Source organism: Pan paniscus, chromosome 4 (assembly GCF_029289425.2).
Source record: "Pan paniscus chromosome 4, NHGRI_mPanPan1-v2.0_pri, whole genome shotgun sequence".
Taxonomy (NCBI): domain Eukaryota; kingdom Metazoa; phylum Chordata; class Mammalia; order Primates; family Hominidae; genus Pan; species Pan paniscus.
In genome coordinates, this window is record NC_073253.2 from 109,606,369 (window position 1) to 109,632,058 (window position 25,690).

A 25,690-nucleotide genomic window follows, 5' to 3' on the forward strand; every position below is an offset into this window, starting at 1 on the left:
CTATTGGCTCAGCTTTCCCAAGAGAGCCTCTCACTCCCTTAGTCTCTCTTTTGAAGTGAGCACTCAGGTGAGTCTGATCCTAGTATTACAGCCACCTGTTAATATCAAGTGAGACCCTTGCTAACTACACAGTGCCTGCCCATGTATGTCTTCTTGACCACTGAGTCCTTTAAGATGTGTGCTTCAAACAGCCAAACCACATGCAGCAGGCATGTTGAGTGCACTTTTGCTGCCAACTCTCAAAACTGAGAACATATATTTTCTAAATTGCCACCAAAAACCTCTACAAAAGGCTCGGTCTCATGATGCTGTATGTATATGTTTGAGATACCAAAGGGTGATAGGAGAGCTAAAAGGTTACAAAGAAAATTAATTAATGGCCACAAGAAGCCATTACCAGGGGGAGGGGGGAGGGATAGCATTAGGAGATATACCTAATGGTAAATGACGAGTTAATGGGTGCAGCACACCAGCATGGCACATGTATACATATGTAACTAACCTGCACATTGTGCACATGTACCCTAAAACTTAAAGTATAATAATAATAATAAAAAGAAGCCATTACCAGTCATCTTCAGAGAATGCTTTAGTCCCACTTTTATCTTGCTGTTAGGATCATTTCATGACAGTGATTTTTAACTGTAGAATTCAGTACAAAATATACTTGATCTGGTACTTACATATCATTAAGAGAAATCTAATTTCCACAATTAAAATAAAATGCCACACCTTATTTATATACTAAAATTCTTATTAGGACATTCACTGAACCATGATACTATTTGGATTTACAAACTCTGTGGATAGAGACTGACAAGAAAAAATCTTGAATCCTCAATTATCTTAAAATGCATAGATGATAGTCACTTATGCCACCTCGGAAAACTGTTTCTTGTTCTTCCTAATCTTATAGATCAAAGGTTGCCTAACCAATATTCATTTTAAATTGATACTTTCATTTTAGCATTCAGTTTTATTTGGGAATTGCTCTCATCACTTTTTAACAATTTTCTTAAGATAGAATTTATATACACCATACAATCTACCCATTTAAAGTGTATAAATTAATAGTTTTTAGTATATTCCCAGAGTTACATAACCATCACCACACTCCAGTTTAAAAATATTTTTGATCATACCAAGAAGAAACACTGTACCTATTATCACTTACTCTAATTTGCTGCTCTCCTTCCCCCCAGCCCAAGACAACCAATTTTGTAACATTTTGTCTTTAGCTTTGCCTATTCTGGACATTTCCTATATATGGAATCATGTAACGTGTTCTGCGACTGGCTTTCCTTTATGTCTTTTCAAGGTTCATCCGTGTTGTATCATGTATCAAGACTTCATTGGTTTTTACTGGTGAATAATATTCTATTGTAAGGATATACAGGTTGAGAATCCCTAATCTGAAAATATAAACTTTGGAATGCTCCACAGTTTGAAAATTTTTGAGCACCAACATGACACCATAAGGAAAATTCCACACCTGATACCTTTGTTTTCTGATGGTTCAATGTACACAAACTTTGTTCCATGCACAAAATTACTTATTGTATAAAATTACCTTCAGGCTATGTGTATAAGGTGTATATGAAACAAAAATGAATTATGTGTTTAGACTTGGGTCTCATCCCCAAGATCTCTCATTATGTATATGAAAATATTCCAAAATTCAAAAAAATAAAAAATCAGAAACACTCTGATCCCAAGCATTCTGGATAAGGGATACTCAACGTGTACCACATTTTATTTATATACTTATCAGTTGATGGGCTTTTGAATTGTTTCTACTTTTTGGTTATTATGGATTATGCTGCAGGGAACATTCATGTAAAAGTTTTTGTATGGATGTACATTTTCATTTCTCTTGAGTACATACCTAGAAGTGAAATGTTGAGTAAAATGGTATGTTTACATTTAATATTTTGAGGAATTGCTAAACTTTTCCAAAGCACCTGTCCCATTTTACATTCCCACGAGCAGTGTGTGAAGGTTCAAATTTCATCACATCCTTGACAACACTTGCTATTATCTGTCTTTTTAAATATAGGCATCCTAGTGGGTGTGAAGTATCAAATTGTGGTTTCGATTTGCATTTCTTTAGTGGCCAATGATGTAGTGCCTATGCTTTTCATGTGCCCATTGACCATTTTTATGTCTTCTTTGGATAAATGTCTATTCAGAGATTTTGCCTTTGGCTTATTTATTCTTTTAAATTTTTTAAAATTATTTTTATTTGCAATTGACACAGAATTGTACATATTTATAGGATACAGTATGATGTTTCGATGCATGTATACACTATATAATGATCACATCAGGATAATTACCATATCTATCACTTTAACATTTATTATTTCTTTGTGGTGATAACATTCAAAATCTTACCTTTTAGTTATCTTGAAATACACATTACATATTTATTATTTTTATAATTGAGTTATAAGAGTTCTTTATATACTATGGATACAAGTCCCTTTTCACATCTATGATTTGCAAATATTTTCTCCCATTCTGTAGGTAGTCTTTTCACTTTCCTGATGGTATCCTTTGAAGCACAAGTTTTTTATTTTGATTAAGCCCGATTTGTCTATGTTTTTCCTTTGTAGCTTATGCTTTTAGTGTTATATCTAAAATACAACTGCCGAGGTCACAAGCTCACAATGATTCACTCAAATGCTTTGAGTTTTACCGTTTATTCCATACATTTAGGTCTTTGATCTATTTTGAGTTAATTTGTTTGCATTGTGTAAAGAAAGGGTCCAGGTTCATGTTTTTGCATGTGAATATCCAGTTTTCCTAGCACTTTTTGTGGAAAAGATTGTTCTATCCCCCAATGAATTATCTAGGCACCCTTATTAAAGGTCAATCAGTCATAAATGTAAAGGTTTATTTCTGGACTCTCAATTCTGTTTCATTGGTCCTACATATCTATGTTATGCCATTACCACACTATCTTGATTACTATACCTTTGCAGTAAGTTTCCACTCAACAAGTGTGCATCCTCCAACTTTATTCTATTTAAAGATTGCTTTGTCTATTCTTGGCTATTTGCATTTCTATATGAATGTTAGGGTCAGTTTGCCAATTTCTCCCAAACCCTATCAGCTAGGATTTTGATAGGGATTTGATTGTATCTGTGGGTCAGTTTAGAGACTCTTGCCATTTTAACAATATTAAGTATTTTGCCTTGGGAGCATAGATTGTATCTTCATTAATTTGTGCGTTCTTTAATTTATTTAAATTTTTTTTACTTTCAGAGTATCAGTTTTGTACTTTTGTTGTTACATTTCTAAGTATTGTATTCTTTTTGATGACTTTACAAATGCAGTCCTTTTGAAATTTCATTTTTAGATTGTTCATTACTAGTGTATTGTAGTACAATTGATTTGTATTGATGTTGACCTTGTATTTAGAAACCTGCTGATCCTGTTTATTAGTTCTAAGAGCATTTTAGTGAATTCCTTATGATTTTCTAGATCCACAGTCATGTCCTGTATAAAGAGATAGGTTGATTACTTCTTATCTATCTGAATACCTTTTGTTTCTTTTTATTACCTAACTGTACTGGCTAGAGTTTCTAATACAATGTTTAATAAAAGTGGGAAGAACAAATATTGTTCTCTCATATCGATCTTAAGGGAAAAGCCATTTAGTCTCTCACCAGTAAGTATGATATTAGTAGTAGATTTTTTTCATGGATGTCGTCTATCAAGCTGAGGAAGTCCTGTTCAACCTCTTCCTGGTATTCCTACTTTGTTGAGTGTGTTTATCATGAAAGAGTTTTGGATTTTGTCAAATATTTTTTCTGTGTCCATTGAGATGATTATATGGTTATTTTGCTTTATTGTATTGATAGTTTGTATTACACTAATTAATTTTATAACACTAAACTATGTATTCTTATGATAATTCCAACTTGGTCATGTATATAACTTTGTATGTTGCTGTATTTGGATTGGTTGTATTTTGTTGAAGATTTTTGCATCTATATACATAAATGTAGTTTTCTTGTGATGTCTTTCATTTTGATATCAGGGTAATACTGGCCTTTTAAAATGGGTTCGGAAGTGTTTTTCCTCCTCTATTTTTTGGGAAAGGTTTGTGAAAAATTGCTATTAATTATGTGTTAAGTATACTACAGATTCACCAGCGAAGCCAACAGGGCCTGGCCATTTCTTCATAGAAAGTTAAAAAATTTCTAATACAATTACTTTACTTTGTACAGGCCCATTCAAATTTTCTACTTAATCACGGGTCAGTTTTTGTATTTTCTAGCAATTTTCTCATTTTATTTAAGTCATCAATTTGTTGGCATATACTTGTTTATCTCATTCTCTTATAATCCTTTTCATTTCTGTAAGGTTAGTAGTGATGCCCTCTATTTATTACCAGATTTTAGTAATATGCTCTTCTCTCTCTTTTTTTTCCTGGTCAGTCTACTAAAGGTTCATCAATTTTATTGATCTTTTCAAAAACTAATTTTTATTTTCAATGATATGTTCTGTTTTTTATTGCCATTGTTAACTTCCACTCTAGTCTTCATGATTCCTTCTGCCTTGTTCTCTTCTTTTCTCATAAAGTAATATGTTACTTTTTTCTTAAAGTAATATGTTAGCTTATTGATTTGAAATATTTCATCTTTTTCCAATTTACATATTTATGGCTAAGAATTTCCCTCTATGCATGGCTTTAGGTGCATCCTGTAGGTTTTTGCATGTTGTGATTTTGTTTTCATTTATCTTTAAATATTTTCTAATTCCCATTGTGATTTCTTCTTTGATTCTTATTTAGGAGTGTGCTGTTTAATATTTACATATTTCTGAATTTCCCAAAATTTTAAAGAATTTGTATAAATATACGAGGTACAAGTGCAGTTTTGTTACAAGCATAGATTGCATAATGGTCAAGTCAGGCTATTTTGGACAATGTTCCTTGTGCACGTGAGAAAAATGTGTGTTCTGCTGTTGCTGAGGAGAATGTTCTGTAAATGTCTGTGAGGCACAGTTGGTTTATACTGCTGTTAACATTTTCTGTATTCTTGTTAATCCTCTGCATAGCTGTTCTAACCATTATTAAAAGTAGAGTATTAAAGTCTCTAACTATTATTATTGAATTGGCTAATTGTACTTTCAATTCTGGCAGTTTGCTTCATGTATCTTGGGATTCTGTTTTTATGCACATATATGTATTTAAAATTGTTGTATTTTCCTGATGGACTTGCATTTTGTCCTTATAAAATTGTCTTCTTTGTCTCCAGTTACATTTTTTTTTCTTAAAGTCCATTTTGGCTGTACTAATGTAGCCACTCCAATACTTATATGGTTGTTGTTTGCATGGTATAACAGACAGTAGATATGTATTTATAGAACTTGTTATACTAACCTATTTATTTACCTTTTCTGGTCCTCTTCATTTCTTCCTGTGAATTCAAATTACCATCTGGTGTCATTTCTGTACTTTGATATGTCTTTCTTCTACCTCAATCCTTTGTGCTGTTATTGTCAAATGTGTTAAATTTCTATATTATAGACCAAGCAGTATAATTATATATTCATTATTTTAAGGTATTTCATTTAATCAGGAGAAATTTAAAAATATGAAATTATATTGTTTTTTATAGTTACCCACATAATTACCACTGGCACTCTTTTTCTGTGTGTGTGTAGATTCAAATTACTGTTTGATGTTATCTGCTTTCAGCCTGAAAGCTTTCTTTAGCATTTCTGGAAAGGCAAGTCTGTTAGCATTACATTCTCTCAGTTTTTATTTCTCTGTGAAACTATTTATTTTGTCTTCATGTTTGTTAATGTTACTAAATATTTTCTTAATTTACAGATTTGTTTTTCTTTCAGTGCTTTGAATATACCATCCCACTGCCTTCTGGTCACTATTGTTTAGTGATGAGAAGTCAGTGGTTGATCTTATTGGTGCTCTCCTGTACTTGGCATGTTATTTTTCTTTACCTATTCCAAAATTTTCCCTTTTTGACTATGCTGTTTCTGGGTATGGATTGCTTTAGTTTATCCTAAAGTTTGTTGAATTTCTTGGAGGTGTAGATGAATGTTTTTATCAAATTTGGAAAGTTTTCAGCTATTATTTCTTTGAATATTTTTTCTGTCTTTTTTCTCTTTTTTCTTTTGGTCTTCCATTTCATGTCTCTTGGTGCATGTAGTGGTGTCTCACATTTCTCTGAGGTGCTGGGGGTTTTCTTATTATTACGCTTTCTTTTCTCTGTTCTTCAGATTGCATAATCTTCATCAGTGTATTTTTCAGTTTATTGATTCTTTTTCTGCTGGCTCAAATTTATCATTGAATTTTTCATATGGTTACTCTACTTTTCAACTCCAAAATTTCAATTACATTCTTTTAAATAATTTCTGTTTATTTATCAATATTCTCTGTTTGATGAGTCATTCCCATCATACCTCCCTTTAACCATTCTTTATAGTTCAGAGTTGGGCATGTGAAGGAAGCTGGTTCAATTAGATATACTAGAAAATTGTTTGGAAAGTTGGGGCAGAGGATGACCTTCTTCCCTCTGAATGATTTGGGTATGAATATGAGGCCTAAAACTGCTACAGCTCTTTTTGCTACCATGAGGTAAGTTAACCTGAGGATTAAGCCAATACATATGAAGGAGGAGAATAATAAAATATCTAAGGAAACTGAAACACTGGTTGAAACACTGATGATGTCTTAACCTCTGAATCAAATAGCATTGAAGTTTTACCTAATAATACTTTCAGTTATATGAGCTAGGAAATACTCCTTGTTAAGAAAATTTAACTTGTGAAAGTATCCAATAGTTTCAACTAATTAAAACAGGTTTTAGGAAGGACTCATCCTAAGTAGTGAGAAAAAAATGTATTTATTAAATAGTAAGTTTTGTCATTAAATTTGTCTAGCATATATCTGTTGTGTTTTTCCCCTGATATTTTACATAATGTATATTGTTTTGTATGACCTAATTATTGTACATTAATAATTAAAACAGAAAAAAAGTGCTAATGGATTTACAGCCATAAGACAAAACTGCAGTAATCCAGAATTAAACTCATTTTTAAGACAACCCTTGCTTAGAAGATAAATATGAATATGCAAACCTTGGTAATTTATTTACATCTGGAGTGTTTTGTTGCTGGTGACATTGTTACATTTAATTTAACTTAGCAAATTGTGGTTCTTTCCCTTTGTATGAGTAGGCACCAACTCTCTCCTGGCACTGAAACAATTATTAGGGGACTGGGATTTACAAATATTCCCAGAAAGAGAGAGAATAACATAAAGTTAGACGAAGAGTAGTAGATTTTCTGAGCCTGTTTGGCAAGAGGTAGATAAGAATAAGGCAAACATAGTAATAGGGAGTTCATGAATAACACACGGAAAGAGAACTTACAGGGCTGTGATCAGGAAACGAGAAAAATGAGTCAATATATCTTGTGCCCTAACACTGTATGGAAGAAGAAAATAATTATGAAAATATACACTGGATTTCAAAGGGAAAATAAACCTTCAGTTTTTAGCGTCCCTATGTTTTAGCACTGAGCAACCAGAGAACTTTTGAGATTTCCAAGTGTAAGCTTTCATCTCAGTATTTAGGGCTAGTTTTAATATATTTGGTTCCACTTTTGCTAACTCTTTAAGCCAACTGTGGGACACACTGGTTTTTCTCTCCTTGTGGCGTGCAGCCTGGCTTCCTTTCTCCGGTTCTCTCACTCTTTGGCATAAAAGGAGAAGCAGTGAGAGGACAAGTCTGCCAGAGTAGGAGCCAAGGAACCAAGCTGGATGCCTGCAAGACTGCAGACAAGTTCCTCTGAGCTGCAGGGTGAAGAATTTGAGCCTGCTCCTCCTCTCTTATTATTTGAAAAAACTAAATAGCATTTGCCAGTGTCAATATTACCAAAAATTAGGAATCTACAGGCTGGCAGCAAAGTAGATAGAAGAGTGTGTCTGAATACATCAGTATCTGTATTTTTAAAATACATTTTAATTAGGTACCTTGGACCTGCAGGCATATAGCACTGCTATTTCATCTACATTTGTATTATATCCTCACAAATTATTCTGTTGATCAAATGAAGTCAACAAGAGGACAATAGTTAAGGATCACAGAAACGAAAAAGCCAGTGAGGAAATGTCTGTGAGGCCCTTCACAGGTAGTTTCTACTAATGAGAGGCGACTATATTCTTCAGCTGTGAAGAAGAGCTAGCAGAGTGTAAAACAGACCCACAGAAAAATTCAGAAGATTGTATTTGAAGTCTGGCTTCTCTTTGCTGCTCACTAGCTAGCTATGTCACCTTGGGTAGGGTAGGCACTGCATTTCAGATATTTTCGTTACTTGTAAAACGGAGTTGATGATAAAACCTTTTCCTGCCTTCCATATGGCTTGTTGTGAGATGCAAATAAAATAAACACATAAGAAACTACTTTATAAACTAGAATGTGCTGTCTGCTAAGTTTTATGACTTTCTAGATTTGGGTGTTGTGTTTCTAGCTGCCAAAGGATATTTGTTCATGAAATCCAGATTATTTTAATAAGACTTAGCATACACAATGATTTCTACCTGTTCACCCATTTAATTAACACAAGTTCTACTAGCAAACTCAGTATGAGTTTTACTTTTGTCTTTTTTTGCTGGCATTGCAGAGACTTTTATAGATATGCTAACCAGCTGAGAAACGGTAGGAGACAAGGGTGAGAATAGGAAAAACTGAAAAGTTAGGAAGTGAATGGATAGGCCCTAACACAATAATTAGCCCCTAAAAAAATAGAGGTATTGCTAAAAATTTATAAGACCATCACCAATACGCTCATTCATGTCTTGATACTTTATAATCATAAGGCAGAAGTATGAAGAACACATATAATAATTATGATTTTTATGTTTTCTTCAAATTAGTAGATTTCTTATAAAGTGGGGCAATGTGTGATTTAAAAATAATGGTGTTTTTAGGGCCTTTTAATTGTTATGTTTCCAGAAACATGGAATTATTACCGTGCTAAGGAAATAAATGATACTATCCTGATTCCCCACTGGCATTTATTGCTAAGGACAGTAAGTTCAGAGTGGCGGTGTCTCATCACAACCTCTGCGTTTGGCACCACCAAATATTGTAGTTGACTCACCCAGGCAAAGAAAAAAATAATTCTCAGAAAAACATTTACTTTGTAGGTCAAAATTTTCCTTCAGACCACGCCAATATGGGAAACAGATGCCAGGGACCCCTGGTCTGATTGTCTTTGGAAATATACCAAAAACACCCAAAGTCAAGAGAACCCTGCTTTTTAAGGTACAACAAAAAGACATAGCATAGACAATACTATAAAGAAGAGAATTATGAACAATGGCATAATAGAAATTTGAATAAAATAAGGGATTGGAGTGCAAACAACATGAAGTTTTTTCTTTTTTTAATTATACTTTAACTTTTAGGGTACATGTGCACATTGTGCAGGTTAGTTACATATGTATACATGTGCCATGCTGGTGCGCTGCACCCACTAACTCGTCATCTAGCATTAGGTATATCTCCCGATGCTATCCCTCCCCCCTCTCCCCACCCCACAACAGTCCCCAGAGTGTGATATTCCCCTTCCTGTGTCCATGTGATCTCATTGTTCAGTTCCCACCTATGAGTGAGAATATGCGGTGTTTGGTTTTTTGTTCTTGTGATAGTTTACTGAGAATGATGATTTCCAATTTCATCCATGTCCCTACAAAGGACATGAACTCATCATTTTTTATGGCTGCATAGTATTCCATGGTGTATATGTGCCACATTTTCTTAATCCAGTCTATCATTGTTGGACATTTGGGTTGGTTCCAAGTCTTTGTTATTGTGAATAATGCCGCAATAAACATACGTGTGCATGTGTCTTTATAGCAGCATGATTTATAGTCCTTTGGGTATATACCCAGTAATGGGGTGGCTGCGTCAAATGGTATTTCCAGTTCTAGATCCCTGAGGAATCGCCACACTGACTTCCACAATGGTTGAACTAGTTTACAGTCCCACCAACAGTGTAAAAGTGTTCCTATTTCTCCACATCCTCTCCAGCACCTGTTGTTTCCTGACTTTTTAATGATCGCCATTCTAACTGGTGTGAGATGGTATCTCACTGTGGTTTTGATTTGCATTTCTCTGATGGCCAGTGATGATGAGCATTTTTTCATGTGTTTTTTGGCTGCATAAATGTCTTCCTTTATGCAGCCAAAAAACACATGACTAAAGAGCTTCTGCACAGCAAAAGAAACTACCATCAGAGTGAACAGGCAACCTACGAAATGGGAGAAAATTTTCGCAACCTACTCATCTGACAAAGGGCTAATATCCAGAATCTACAATGAACTCAAACAAATTTACAAGAAAAAAACAAACAACCCCATCAAAAAGTGGGCGAAGGAGATGAAGTTTTTTTCCCAAGCTCCTGTGGTCTGAAAAAAGACATGCTTCTAAGAAAATGTGTTTGTGTGTGGGATGCGTGTTTGTGTGCGTGTTCACAAGCTTGAAATTCAACACACATGGGAAAGCAATTGTTGTAGGCCATAAGAAAAAAATAGGCAATTTTTATTAAAAAGTGATGCTGGAAATAGATTTAATTGATTAGATTTGAAATACATTTTGTGGCTGAGTATGACCTCTGGTGTTAATCTAGGGAAATTCTCTCACTTATATGCTTTAATGGAACAAAAAGAAGGAAATTTAATTTTCTGAAAGCTTATCACTGGAAGTCATAGCCCTTGATCTGCGTCTTTTTTTTTCCCCCAATGTTTCTTCATTTCCTTCCTCTCTCCTTCTCTCTGTACTCACAAGTATAAATAAGTATCTACTATGTGCAAACTACTATCCACGTGGAAGAATATTGCCTTTGTTGCTTCATTTAACTTTACATGTTACATGTATCTCTACAGTCCTGTGTAGAAAAAAAAGAAATTATGTTATGCACATTTTAAATGTCTACATATAAACTTAAAATTTGTTGACTTTATTAAAAGAGGAATGATGAAAATAAGAACTTCTTAAATGTGCCTGTTATAACCTAATAGTGTAAAATGCCTTAAATAATGAAGTTATGATTCAGACTAAAAATGAAACAAAATTATCTTGTGTTTTTTCATCATCATAGTAATACAGGTTTACCACACTCTCAATATACAGATATTTATTAGCAAGACGGCTGAGTGTGTGTAATCAGTTGATTTCTTAACAGAAAGCCGATAAATGTCTGATTGATTTGCTCTCTGTCTAATCACAGTGAGTTTTACATTATTAAATTATTTTATGAGCTTTTTCAAAATAGTGCTAGCCGGAAGTAGTAGTAGTCTGAGTTTTGGTGTTCCGACAGTCCCTCATGCTGTGGATCAAATTTCCATTTTCTTCTGAATTTTGTGCATTCTATCCTCCTATGTACCCCCTTGAAGAGAAGTGAGAACTCCATGCAACATTGCCATAAATCTCAGTAGGCAATTTCTGAGATGATTATTTCTACATGATTTCTACATGACTAATAGCACTGCAACTAATCCCATATTACAGCATAGAGATATACATGGCAAAAGATACATTTTTGCCTATTATTTTGTTTTTGGAGCCTCTGTTGAAGCCGTGAATTTGCTATTTGACAAAGTCAGTTTGACACAAGGGATGCAGCCATTATTTTTCTTATGACAGTTTAGTAACTGTAGAACCTTATATCTAATTTAATGTTGGCAAGAACTATTATGATATTTCAGGGGTGGAGGCTATGTAATCTTTTATCTAAATTTATGAACGGCTAATAAAAATATTTATTAATTTACCATAATGTTCCTTTGAAGTATTTAGATTTGTAAGGATGAATCAAACATTTTCACTCAATCGCTACGTATAGCAACTGGAAAGCTACATAATTTGTTGAAAAGGGTCCTAATACATGTTTGATGGATTTTCCGCATGAGTTGAATTTCTTTTTCAGACCAGAAGGTTAGTAACTTTTCATAGGGAAACTTTCATTTTAATTCAAATTACTTCTCAGGATTGTTTTGAATAGTCATGCTTTCCACACAATTTATGCAGTATCTACTCAGCTGCCCCGAAGACTCAATGAGCTTCGTGATTCTAAACAAGTTTTATTGAATTGCTATTTTGAAGATACAGAACAAAAATAGTAATAGATGATAAAAACAAAATGCTGTCTCTGATTGTTAGCCACTAAATTATATTCTTGACCAAGACCATTGAGAAATTCAATTCCGGACAGTATTAATTAGCTCAAGTCCAGGGCTACGGGACTAAAAGCAGCTGTGCGCCCCCCACCCCTTTTTTTCTGCTGAATGTTTATTTGCACATACAAAAAATTAAAATTGTTTAACATGTGTCCAAAAAACATCATAAAATGAATTATTCATTCCATGACATTGAAAGCACACGCACGCACACTCTTACAAGCAGATACCAGGTAAGCAACTTTAGGGCAGCTGCCGAGTAGAATATCAAGAAATTGGATCCAGCTGAGAATTCCAATTACCTAATGACCTAATGAGGGTGATCCGCTTTCACTCTAATTGCTAGGTCTAATTCGTTGTAATAGTCTTTAGCATGAAAAGCAGGCTTTAAAATAATTTAAAATGGAAACAAATATTCAACGGGCCAATTTCTTTCACCTTTAGGGGGAGACGGGAATTTGAATTCACAAAGAAATGCAAATGTAAAGACTTAAGATGGAGCAGAAACAAAGAACATAAGGATCACCTAGTGCATTGTGTTGGTACATCTCTTAGAAGAAGACAGCACAGGGAATTTGTGAGACACCAAATGCAATTTTTGTTAGTTTATTAGAGAGTAAATAAATAAATAATGATACCGAACTCCAACAAAACTCCAGCACTGTCCGTGGGCAGCGACTATTCAGCCCAAGCTATCATTCTTAATTTCCCTGCCAGGCTGCGACTACCGGGGTGAATCAGCCCGCGGCAGGCCCCTTTCCCACCCGCCGCTGCAGTTAGGACTTGGCAAAGATGCTCGATATTTGCGTATTTGTGACCGGTCTTTGCTTTGTGTCTGCGCTGCAGGTGAGGAGGAGGAAGAGAAGCATAAGAGCAGCTGGAGGCCGGCGGTGGCTGAGCAGCCCCCACACCTTTGAGCGAGCCGCCTGCCTCTCCACCGGCAAGGAAGCCCTGGGACCTCCGGATTCGGGCTGCCGGAGGGCCTGAGCGCCAGAGCCCAGGACCCGGCGGCCGGGGGCGCCATCCCCTCATGTTCTGGAGAAGGCGCAAATGTGAGCTGGCGGTAGCGGGGAAAGCCCTCCGCCCCCGCCAGGGGGGACCCGGGAAGCCCGGCCGGCTCTGCCGGCAGACTGCGGGGATCCCCTCCTCCGGCCCCGCCCCCACCCACCCCCGGCCGGGGTGCTGAGGCGGTTAACCCTACCCGCGCCGCAGCGCACTTGGGCTAGAGCGCCGCGCACCCAATCCAGATTCCAGAGCCTGCCGGCTGGGAAAGATCCGGTCTCGGGGTCGGCTATGATCCCGCAGCGGCCAAGGCAGGGCTCAGGCCCCGGGATTCTCCCCACACGCTGCTGCACTGGCGCAGCCGGTCGCCAAACTTTTTCTCCCCAAAACCAGTGCCCCCGCAGTTACTTGGCGGGCAGCCGGCAGCCCACTCTCGGCGGGATGATCTGGGAGAAGCGGGCGTGGGACGAGGGGGCTGCTGTTTTGCAGCCCTGCGAGGCGTGCAGTCGGAGAAGTGGTCGGGGTTCCACACCGTCCCTGAGCCTGCCCCCTGGCCAAGGTGGCCCGACGTGCTGCAGTGGCTGGCGCAGGTGATCCGGGCAGCGCGTCCGGCACTAGTCAAGGGGGCAGCGGCACGGGAGGGAGGGGCGCCTTTCTCTTTTCTCCTCCCCCTGCAGCCCAGCTGCACTGCGTGGGGGCTCTCCACCTCCACGCAATCAGCCGGCGGAATCCCTGCCCTGGAGCGCCCTGGCTCTGGACTGCACCCCCCTAGGGTTTGTCCTGCAGATTCCCCTCCCCATCTTTCTCTGCCACACACGCTTCCCTAAGCCGCGCGCGCCGCAAACTCAGTCTCGGTCCCCGCAGGTGATGTCATGCCCATTGTTTTGGTGCGCCCAACCAATCGGACTCGCCGCCTGGATTCTACCGGAGCCGGCATGGGCCCTTCCTCGCACCAGCAGCAGGAGTCCCTGCTCCCGACCATAACGCATTGCGCAGGGTGCACCACCGCTTGGTCTCCCTGCAGCTTTAACAGCCCTGACATGGAAACCCCATTGCAGTTCCAGCGCGGCTTCTTCCCAGAGCAGCCGCCGCCGCCGCCGCGCTCCTCACACCTGCATTGCCAGCAGCAGCAACAGAGCCAGGACAAGCCGTGCCCGCCCTTCGCGCCCCTCCCGCACCCTCACCACCACCCGCACCTCGCGCACCAGCAGCCGGCCAGCGGCGGCAGCAGCCCATGCCTCCGGTGCAACAGCTGCGCCTCCTCCGGTGCCCCGGCAGCGGGGGCGGGAGATAACCTGTCCCTGCTGCTCCGCACCTCCTCGCCCGGCGGCGCCTTCCGGACCCGCACCTCCTCGCCGCTGTCGGGCTCTTCCTGCTGCTGCTGCTGCTGCTCGTCGCGCCGGGGCAGTCAGCTCAATGTGAGCGAGCTGACGCCGTCCAGCCATGCCAGTGCGCTCCGGCAGCAGTACGCGCAGCAGTCCGCGTCCGCCTCCCAGTACCACCAGTGCCACAGTCTGCAGCCCGCCGCCAGCCCCACGGGCAGCCTCGGCAGTCTGGGCTCCGGGCCCCCGCTCTCGCACCACCACCACCACCCGCACCCGGCGCACCACCAGCACCACCAGCCCCAGGCGCGCCGCGAGAGCAACCCCTTCACCGAAATAGCCATGAGCAGCTGCAGGTACAACGGGGGCGTTATGCGGCCGCTCAGCAACTTGAGCGCGTCCCGCCGGAACCTGCACGAGATGGACTCAGAGGCGCAGCCCCTGCAGCACCCCGCGTCTGTCGGAGGAGGTGGCGGCGCGTCCTCCCCGTCTGCAGCCGCTGCCGCCGCCGCCGCTGCTTCGTCCTCAGCCCCCGAGATCGTGGTGTCTAAGCCCGAGCACAACAACTCCAACAACCTGGCGCTCTATGGAACCGGCGGCGGAGGCAGCACTGGAGGAGGCGGCGGCGGTGGCGGGAGCGGGCACGGCAGCAGCAGTGGCACCAAGTCCAGCAAAAAGAAAAACCAGAACATCGGCTACAAGCTGGGCCACCGGCGCGCCCTGTTCGAAAAGCGCAAGCGGCTCAGCGACTACGCGCTCATCTTCGGCATGTTCGGCATCGTGGTCATGGTCATCGAGACCGAGCTGTCGTGGGGCGCCTACGACAAGGTACAGGCTTGAACCCCAACCCACGCTACCGGAGTCGGGCACTGGGTGGTTGGGATGGGCACTGGCGGGAACCCTTTGCGTGCGGATCCCTAGCCTCTCCGGGACGATCAAGGGAGCCCGCCAGGACAGCGGGCGCGTCTAGGACGCGCATCCGTAGTCAGCTAAACAACTCGGAGATGAACCCTTCCCGCGTGCAGCCAAAGTTCTCGAGGCAGTTAAGAGTGCTCAGCGCATTCGGGCACCTTAAGTAAGTGGTTCTGGAAGTCGGTGGGGAAACCATCTGTAATTCATCCCCTCGTGAATTATGTTTAGAAGGGCCCTTTCAACCCGCTCTCTTGAACTCAGAAGTAAGTTCCTCTGGTTTTGCTAGCCTGGAGCAGCGGCGCTCGCTTCGGTCCTCTATGGCGTGGACCCAGCAGCCCAGCCACGCATCTTCCCAGTCTTTCCAGGTCTACTCTCGTCTCTTTTGGTTTTGAGGCCGAGTGATCTGACAGATCACAGAGCCAAGACAGGTGCACCCCTCTCCCCTTATCTTCCTTCTGTGAGTTCAGGTCCGCCTGTGCGGGACTGACTGACTCTGGGGACGTGGAAGGCGGTTAAAAGTGCTTCTTTCTTAAAAGTGCTTCTGTCTGACTGTGTTGCAGGCGTCGCTGTATTCCTTAGCTCTGAAATGCCTTATCAGTCTCTCCACGATCATCCTGCTCGGTCTGATCATCGTGTACCACGCCAGGGAAATACAGGTAACTTAGGTCCTGCTGTTTATGAATGACCCAAAGCCCTACAGTCAGCCTAGAGAAACGCAAGGCAGCAGAGGCTTTTTTCAAGCCGTCATGTCCTTGCTTGAGGTTACAGAAGACACATGCTGTATTGTTACCGTTAGCACCTGACCTGTTCTTTCAGGAAGTGGAAAACAACACAAGGCAGGGTAGCATATAAACATGCAGCATTTTCTGAGGTGTATTTGTTGGACCCTTAAGATTTTCACTTCTCTTCAGTAGGTGGATCCTTTTCTCCAGATCAGTCACATTTTGTTCCTTAAGGCCAGTTATGCTCTAGTTTTAATCTGGAATGAACTCGTGTTCTTGTTTGAGACACCTCTTCCTGGTGGGTGCATCATTATGGGAGATTGTCTCTATCTATATAATCTTCTGTAATTTAGCATAGAGAAGAAAACTGGGTGATGAGTTGCTGGCTAATTTATATAAATGAGATATGGGAAAAGATCTAACCCCTTCCTAAATCCCCCACCATTAAAAAAAACTGTTGTAAGTTTAGAATGCAAATTCTGTGTATCCAGTCATGAAGTATTTTTTAAAATGTAATTTAAGAGTTAAGGCCACTGTCCTTGTGAGTTTTTTTTTTTTTTGAAAATATTTATTTTGTTTAAATGCAGCCAGGAGCTCTATATTTGACTGTTAGTATCCATATCAGAATGCTCTATAAAACTTAGGGGTCATCTTGTCAGTTGTTAGCCTACACAGGAATATTAAGGCTTTTAAATTAAAATAAGTATAGAGTTTTCAAAAATTAGATTGGGACTTTTTTCAGCTTAGAATTTACATTGTGTGGGAGGCGCGGTGGCTCAGGCCTGTGGTCCTGGTGCATGAGAATTTGCACTATGTATTTTCTGAGTTTTTTTTTTTTTCTTTTTTGAGCGGTTGTTAGACATTTGGTGGTACTTTGAGACCCTTAATTTAGGCCATCTTCCTTTAGACTGCCTCAGATTTAAGCTGCCTTTCAATTTAAAATCTTATATAGGATTTGCCATTGAAGTAATTTAGTATTAATTTAAATTAAATTAATTTTAAATTAGTAATTAGCAAACAGAAAGTAAATATGGAAGAAATCGTTTTTAATTATGCCCAGACAAAATAGTGATGCACATTACTCCAAGTGCAGAGGGAGAAATTACTTCACCTTGCCTTTATACTTGTAAAACTTTGAAAAATGTGTTTCTGAAGGGATGAAGTTGGAGAATCATAATTAGAAAGAGTGAGACTACTCAGAAATAAATTACAAAACTGCACTGACAAAATGAGATGAACACACATTTGAATTTTTTAAAGTTTTAACAGTTTACATAGATTCATCTTTAATTCAATACTAGTGATGGTTGGGCTTTTGAGATTATTATGAACATTTTAAAGTGATACTAAAATATAACTTAAACATTAGAAATTTATCTTTTCATTTTGACTTGAAGAGTAGACAATTAGAGCTGGAAGGAACAAAATAGGTTTAATGGTCCTTTGACTCAGTTTACAGATAAGGAATCTGAAATCAGCAGAGGTAGCTTGCCGGGCCACACAGCTAGACAGTACACAGTGAGAACCAGCCCTATCCTAGCTTCCAGGCCATAATGCTTCCTCTGCGAGCTGCTGCTACATGCCAAAAACTGTGAAACGTGGATATTTCTTTTTCTGCAGTTTCCCTCTAAATCCAAAAGTTTGGTATATAAATTCAGTTAAACTTAAAAGATCATTCCAAAATGTTCTTACATATTTTTAAAAATCAAGTTAACTTGAAAAATGTTTTGTTTGGAGGACAGTCGTTTTGCTTAATGATTCTGAAATGAGAGATCTTCCTGGGTTTTATTAAATATCAGCTTTGTGTTATTGCCTGTTCCTTGTGAAAATCACACAGCTAAAGAAACATTCATGGGGGAGGACATTTGCTGGTATTAACATCAAAAACAAAGTGTCTTGAAAACACTGACCTTTAAGAATTATTGGGAGATTTTTTGAAGTAATTCATAGGAGTCTAAGAGCTACCAAATGTTAACTATTTGAAAAAATTGATATCATATTAGAACACTTAAAATTTACAGAAGTTAATAAAAAATCATATTTTTATAGATTAATGCTTGAAAGCGTTCCACTCATTGGCTAATTTTGAGGACCATTTCAATTATGCATATGCACATATATTTTGATTAGGGTATGTATTGCATGGGTGAGAAAAATGACATGGAATGGCCCTCCACGGCAAATATGCACAGTGAACTTCCTTACTGTTGGTCAACATAAATGTTATAGAATGATATATGTTTTAAAATTCGGTTTATTTTATATGATATGTGGTTTCTATTAAACCCACTATACTTAAGATAATTTCAAAATAGATGCTTGGGTCATGTCATTTAATTAATTTGGATGTAGCTTTTTTACTCGGTGTATTATCTAGAGGGATTTCTCCTTTAAGCTGAAGCTCCAAATTCTTATCTGAGATGCTTTTATTAAAAAATAAATAAATAAAATGGAGAAGGGCCAAATAAATATGAAGACCCTGAACTGGAAGTCAAGAACCAGAAAAAGGTAAAGATGTTCTAATTTGTCCAGAGAAGAGCGTCAGCAGGGCTGTCAAATACCTTATTCTGAAACGCAATGAAACCAACTGCTCAGGCTTATGTATATGCATGGAAAATGATGAATTGCCCCCTGCCCTCCTTTTTTACTTATTGATGTCACTGCTGTGGGTATATATGTTTTTTCATAAAAAGTTTTAAGCTAATGAGCACTTCTCAGCTCACGCTAAATAATTCCAAATATATCAATTAGCTTTGAGTTAAGAAACTAAATGCAAGGTTATACTGCCATTCATAGCGTGTCCTTGGATGTAGCATATAATCTAAAAGGACAGTTTTGCTTTTTCTTTTTAGCATTCAGTATGATAATCAGATAGTAAAAGCTCGCCAGTGCAGATTTCTGGTGCATGATATGATTTCTCACTGCATTCAGGAAAAGTAAGTGTTATAGCTGACTTTCTGGCTTATGTCCTCTGGAATTGCTTAATGAAGCAAGAGGAGGCCCTGACATTTTCATGGAGAACCTTGGAAAGCAGATCCGGGTGACCTTTTATAAAATGTTTATACACACTCTGGCAAAATAAGATGGTTCAGGTGAGTCATAGACGGAAGTGCTTGTATTAAAACAGTATGATGGGGAGGCTTTGTAAGATACCAGCTCAGTAAATTTCAGCTTTGGTGTCATTTTTCAGTACCACAGACAGCTCAGTGCACCAGGCAACAATTTTGCTCATTTTACTAATTACTTTTATACCTCACTACCAAAAATGAAATCACATTTTGGTCGTAATACTTATAAAACATCAGATTTAGTAGGAGTAATTTTTAGCTAAGGAGATGTTAGACTTTTTCAGGTGATATTGAACTTGTTTTCTATATCAGTAAAGCTAAAAAATAAATGAACACATAAATTTTAATAAATGCCTATGTATCATGACCTTATGACAAAAGAAAACATAATAGCGATTATTTTTATACAATTTGGAAAGGTCCCTTGATACTAAGTAAGTAGCCTTCCTACCTCAAGTCTCAAGGTCAAATTATAGGTAAAACAGAAGCATGCTTTTCAGTGACTTTTTTTTTTTTACCCCACCCCACAGTGGGGTTGGAGATGCATCTCTGATGGATAAAGTACAAAACGGAGTTCAACTATCCTTTAAGATCTTCAGCATCTGAAATTTTCAATGTAGCTTCCACTGCATCTTTTCAGCTTTAGTATACTATTATTTTTCTTATAGAGGTAATTTTAGATGAAAGAGTTGTTTAGTACTTTGAGGTAGGCAAACATAAGATTCTAAGCAGGGACAGAAAACCCCTTGGACTAGTGCCTGATCTTTCTGGTTCTCATGGGTCCTGGAAGAATGGCAGATGATATACTTTGAATTGGAAAACATTTTTATTTGTTTGTTTTTGTAATGTACAGCTGACTTTTGAACAACATGGGTGAACTGTGTGGATCCACTTATACACAGGTTTTTTTTTTTTCAGTAAATATAGTGGGCCCTCCATATCCATGGGTTCTGCATCAGCAAAAATACAGTATTCACTGGCTGTAAAACCCTCACGCAGATGGTTGACTTTTCATTTATGTGGGTTGCAAAGTGCTGAAAGACTTAAGTATACATGGATTTTGGTGTCTGTGGGATTCCTGGAACTAATCCCCTGTGGTTACCAAGGGACAACTGTAATTATATAATAAATAGCATTAGGAGAAGCAACAATGTTTGTCGTCTTTTATGATGGAATAACTCTTTTCATCATCTTTAGAGTTAGCTTTTCAGAGATGGCTCTATAGCTCTATAATCGGAAGAACAGTAATGAAAATTTCTCTTCATTCGTGCACCAAGGCCACAGAAAACAGGAAAGAGTGAGTGAGGGTGGGGGCCTCACCTGGACTAGTTGGAGAGGGGTGGTCCCTGTCTACTAGTAGGCTCTGTGGTTTGCTATGTGAAGGCTCAAATCTGAAGAAGAAAGAAAGAATGTTCCCTTTGCTACTTCTACAGAGAGCAAACAGGTGTTTGCAGACCATGCAGAAAATACTGCATATAGTTTACTATTTTTATTAATAAAATAACCAATACACATAATAAAAACAGTACAGCAGACTTTAGAATAAAAAGTGAAAGTCGCTTTCTCTCAGTCATGTTTCTCAGAGGTAACCACTTTTAAGTTTTATATATATACCTTCAGAATTTCAATACGGAATATTTAGGAATACACCCATACCTTGCTTATATTCTGTATTATATCTTGGAGGTTTATCCTCAGCAGCAGTAGGGACCTATTTCATTTTTTTTTTAGCAGGTACATGAGATCCTATTCAATGGATGTACTGTGGTTTACTTCACCAGCCCTGATCTGAGAGCTGATAGGCAAATTGGAGTTTTCTAAGTTTTTGCTGTTACAAGTAATATTAAAATGAACATCCTTATATATTTATTTTAATCTATTTAGAGTATATACATATGGTAAATTTTCAGCAGTGAGACCGCTGAATCAAAGGGAGTTTGCATTTTAAATGGAAAGGTATTGCCCACTAGTTCTCTAGAAAGGCCGTCAGAGTTTATGTCTCTGCTTTCCCACACGTTATTCCTCCACAGCATTGTCAACACTGGATGCTATAAAAAGATTTATTAAAGAAATCTAAAAAGTTTACCATTTTCTTGCAAAACATTTTTTGGTGACAAATTGTTTAAGGACAAAGCTCAAGGCCTCAGGCTTCTTTGCATCTATTTTGTAATATCAGTGCGTTATCTAATCTGCCAGTAAATGGAGTTATCAGAAGCAAATGTTTCCCAAGTTTTATTATCTCAGTTAAAAAAATTTGGAGGAGGTTGTTGAAGATGAAGGAAGCTAAAGAAGTAGAAGAAATTATCTTGGATTGGTCTTAAGTTTTCTGCTATGGTAGTTTCATGTACCTATGAGGTGGATAAAAATTACAGCAACAGGTTGAAGGTAAGACTCCAAAAGATAGTGAGGTAGAAAACTTGCCTGAATTCCTTTGTTGAGTGGTGTTCAGCTCAGTGACTGATGTCTATATTGCCAGCATCCTCTATATCAGAAGTAATGAGATGCTCAGTCCCTTTGACTTTGTGTATACACTGTAGTAACGAAATCACTCAGGACTAATTTTCTCCGCCTGCTTGTGTAAAGATCTCTGCATTATTAATGGGTGTAACGCTAAATAAAGCTATCCTGGTGTGTTTACAGAGCAGCATCACAAATGAATGAAGAGTGGAACTTTAGGTTTACCACAAATGGGTTTTCTAGAGTATCCAACCTGTTTCTGGGCCATGTTTTGTACAGTTCAGAGATAAGGGCACTGTGGGCTGTCATCCCAAACCACGTTTGGCAGGGAGCACCAAGGCAGCCTGCGATGATTTAACTTCAGAGAAGTTATATTCAGTTAGGATAGGAAGTGGTTTTGTGGGGTTGTTTTAGAGAGAATTTCTACTCATTAAGAAATAATATAATATTTGCTACTTTGGGAGTACATTTTCAACCTGAAACTCCTTAAGAATTCTATTTATAAAACTGGAAATCACATGGAGGGATCTTAATTATTATTGGGCCCAGTATCCCACCCAGCATGAGAATGTCCTTTATGTCATTGTTAATAAAAGTGAGTCACCCAGTTCCTGCTTAAACTCTTTTCCCAAGATTGGCAGTTCATACACGTACAAGGCTGTTTCATTCTTAGCTCTTATTTTTAGTAAGATTTTATGTTCAGGTGAAGTCTCATTTTATTTATTCCATATTCAGCATTTTAAAAGTTTTTGAGGTCTGCAAATGCAATGAGGAATAAGACAGGAGGGGCCCTTTCCTCTTGGAGCTGATATTCCAAGGAGGAGGGGTTAAAGAGAGACAAAAAATTAATAATAAACAAAATTTTTGGAAGTTGTGATAAATTCCCTAGAGGAGAGACAAAGGGCTGAGATAGAAAGTTGGGAGGCAACGGTTGCATACATCAGACAGGACCATCAAGGGAGGACTTTCTGAGAAAGTGACATTTAAACTGAGACATAAAGGGAAAGAAGTATCCAGTATTGCCAGAGTCTGGGAACTACCTGTGTGAAGGCCTTATGACCAGGAATTTACTGTGCTTAAGCAAATGAGAGCAAACCAGCATAGCATAGCATAGACCAAGCAGGAGCAGAATGGTACCAAACAGAATGGGAGGGGATAAAGGGGCCTGATTTTCAAGGACTTGAGACCATTGTAAGGATTTATGGATTCCGCCCCCCACCCCCCCCACATGCAGTGGGAAAGTCAGTTAAGAGTTTAAAGCAGGCAAGGCTCATGATCCAGCTGAATGATTAAGCAGGCCTTATTTTGATGCTGTGAGAATTGGTCTGGATACTATTAGGTAGTTGTTGGCAAGCTGTTTCATAGAGAGAGATGATGCTCACCTGGCTTAATAGCATTCTTGCTTGTAGCAGCCATAGAGATGAGGAGAAGTGGGCTGATTGGAGGTAGAACAGACTTACCAGTGGATAGAATGTGGCAGGTAAGGGCAAGGGCCAATACAAAGATGATTGATGGGGTTCTGGTTGGAGCAACTGAGTGTGTTGTACTGAGAAGGGAAGACTCAAATTGAGGAGCAGGGTGTAGAATCAGGAATTTCTTTTAGCATAATATATTTGAAATTATGCTGATTGTATATGAGAGTCTGGAGTACAGAGGAAGTCTGTACCGGATATTTAAATTTGGGAGTTATCAGCACAGAGACTATTTAAACCCACAGGAATTGATGAAATCACTGAGAGAGAATAGAAAAATGAGAAGGTTGAGAGTTGATCATTCTCTGACATCTAGAGGTTGAGTAAAGTAAGAAGTAGAAAAAAGAGACAAGAATGAATTGTCCCTGAGGTGAAGGAGTCTAAGAGATAGGAGTGTTTTAAGGAGGACATAGCACTCTATATTGAATGCTACCAAGGTCTCTTAACATGGGGTAGGGAAGTGCTTTTTGGATTTGGAAAATTGAAGGTCATTGCTGACCTTGATGAGCCGTTTCTGTGGAGTGGTAGAGACAGAAACAGACTGTAAGTTTTAGCATAAAAGAATAAGTTCATTTCCCTTTTCACAGGATCACAGAACAAACATTTTAACATTAGATCCATTTAAATGCCCTCCTAGTTAAATAGTCCAATTTCTTTGAATATTCCTTCTCAGACATTGAATGTCCCTGATCACATCCTTCTGGACTTACTCAGTTATGTTGAATTTCCTCTTCAAATGAGAAAGTCAGAAACATACCCAGCACTTTCAGATAGGATCTTCCAGTGGGGCTGTTACCTCTCTTCATCAAAAATGCTATATTATGCCGACTCTTATTAGTCTAAAATGGTCATTGCTTCACAGAAATTTGCCCAGTGACACGTAAAATTGTTATTGAACTAAATGCTCAGCTTTACGTTTACTAACCCTTTTAAATAGCATCTTGATTTCAGATCAGCATATCAGCCTGTCAGAATTGTTTGAATCATAATGCTAATGTTTATTTGACAAAAACTTGTTTAGGTTTGGAAAATCCTGTGTGTGGATGATCTATGGAATTGGCAAGACTCCAGCGTTTAAATTGGTGCTAGATTCTGTTCCAGAAACGTGGTCGATATTGGTGGTTCTTACTTGGTTTGGATACCTGTCGTTGACACATTTGACTCTTCTTTCCTAGTTTTGTGCTAGCTGTGAGTTTGAAAAGTGAACCTTTGGACAAGCCAAGGTCAGAGTTTAGAAGTAGGCCCTTTTTGTTGTTGAGCCATCTGCTCATCCATGATGTTTGAACTCTATGAACTCTATTAGCCACCTCACATTTCTCTAGTTTGTGTACAAGAATTTTATGAGGACTTATTAAAACCTTATTAAAATCCACATTTTCTGTGTTTACTGCAGTGTCAGGATCTTTCAGTCTATTAGTGATATCCAAGAAGGAAATAAGACTGATTTGCTTGTAATTTTAGTATATAATATAAGCTTTATGACCTAATCCCTTTACTCTTAAAAATTTTATTTTTTCCCTTCAAATTATAAAATTAATAACTATTCATATTAGAAAATTTGTGAAACATAGGAAAATATGAAAAGTAGTATAAATTAGCCTAATCTTACCACCCAGTGATGACTATTATTTATGTTACCATGTATTTATATAAAGTATATGGACATGCTATTTGATATGTTGTTGTATAAGGAAATTTTATATTCTCTTCATGTAACTTTTTATTGTTTTTCCTCATGTTTAAACATTCTTAATATTGTAGATGCAAGTTTTCTTTCATTATGTAGATATAATCAATTTTATTATTTTCCCTATTTTGGACACTTAAAAATTAGAAATAACATATTTTAAACATTTTTTATAACAAATACCCTTGCACATTAACTTTTGTGAGCATCTCTGGTGATTTCCTAAGGATAAACTGCCAAGAGAGAAATTACTGAATTAAAGGGTATTATTTAAGACAACTGATAGCTTGTAAAATTATTCTTCCAAAAGTTTTTATCAGTCCTTTTATTTTTTAAATGCTTTCAAACCACTTTATTAAATGTGGTTTATTGAACTGATGTGGCGAATTCTGCAGTATCTAGGTCCAGTGTGCCAGGTTCATTGAGTACCGTGCTGTGTAAATCTGGCAATTTGCTTCCCTGTGGTCTCCTCTACCTTCCTAATTCTTCATGATCTTGGTTTTGAAATACTGGCTAAAAAGGCTTCTAAAAGGGTATCCCTTTTGAATAGTTAAAAACAATTATATAGAAACAGTGGGAAAGCAATATTGGAAAATAACTGTCTCCAAATACTCCCAATTGTTTTCATTATGGGAAGCTTTAAAAGTCATGATTTCTGACAATTTTCTCTCTAAACTTTCCTGCTGAGCAGAGCAATAGGACTCTCCTTTGTGTTGACTGTTTTTACAACATAGTCTTGTGGCTTGGTGCATTCATTCCCAGCTCTGCCACTAATCAGCTGTGTGACCTTGGACAGGTTACTTAATCTCTCTGAACTTCAATTTTCTTGTC

The 25,690-nt window shown here is 38.6% G+C and overlaps 1 protein-coding gene across 4 annotated transcripts in view; it reads left to right on the forward strand.

Annotated features, from left to right (window-relative positions):
• Nucleotides 1–25,690, forward strand: part of KCNN2 (potassium calcium-activated channel subfamily N member 2) — an 827,086-nt gene that overhangs the window by 674,025 nt on the left and 127,371 nt on the right. For 2 of the 4 annotated variants that reach the window (XM_063604594.1, XM_063604595.1), the window contains 2 exons: nt 13,064–15,369; nt 16,014–16,109. In XM_063604594.1, the coding sequence (XP_063460664.1) occupies nt 14,092–15,369; nt 16,014–16,109 (1,374 nt within the window). In that variant the 5' untranslated portion in view covers nt 13,064–14,091. Of the gene's footprint in view, nt 1–12,184; nt 15,370–16,013; nt 16,110–25,690 lie in introns of those variants that run through there. The other 2 variants (XM_055112545.2, XM_055112546.2) reach the window with 2 other exon arrangements.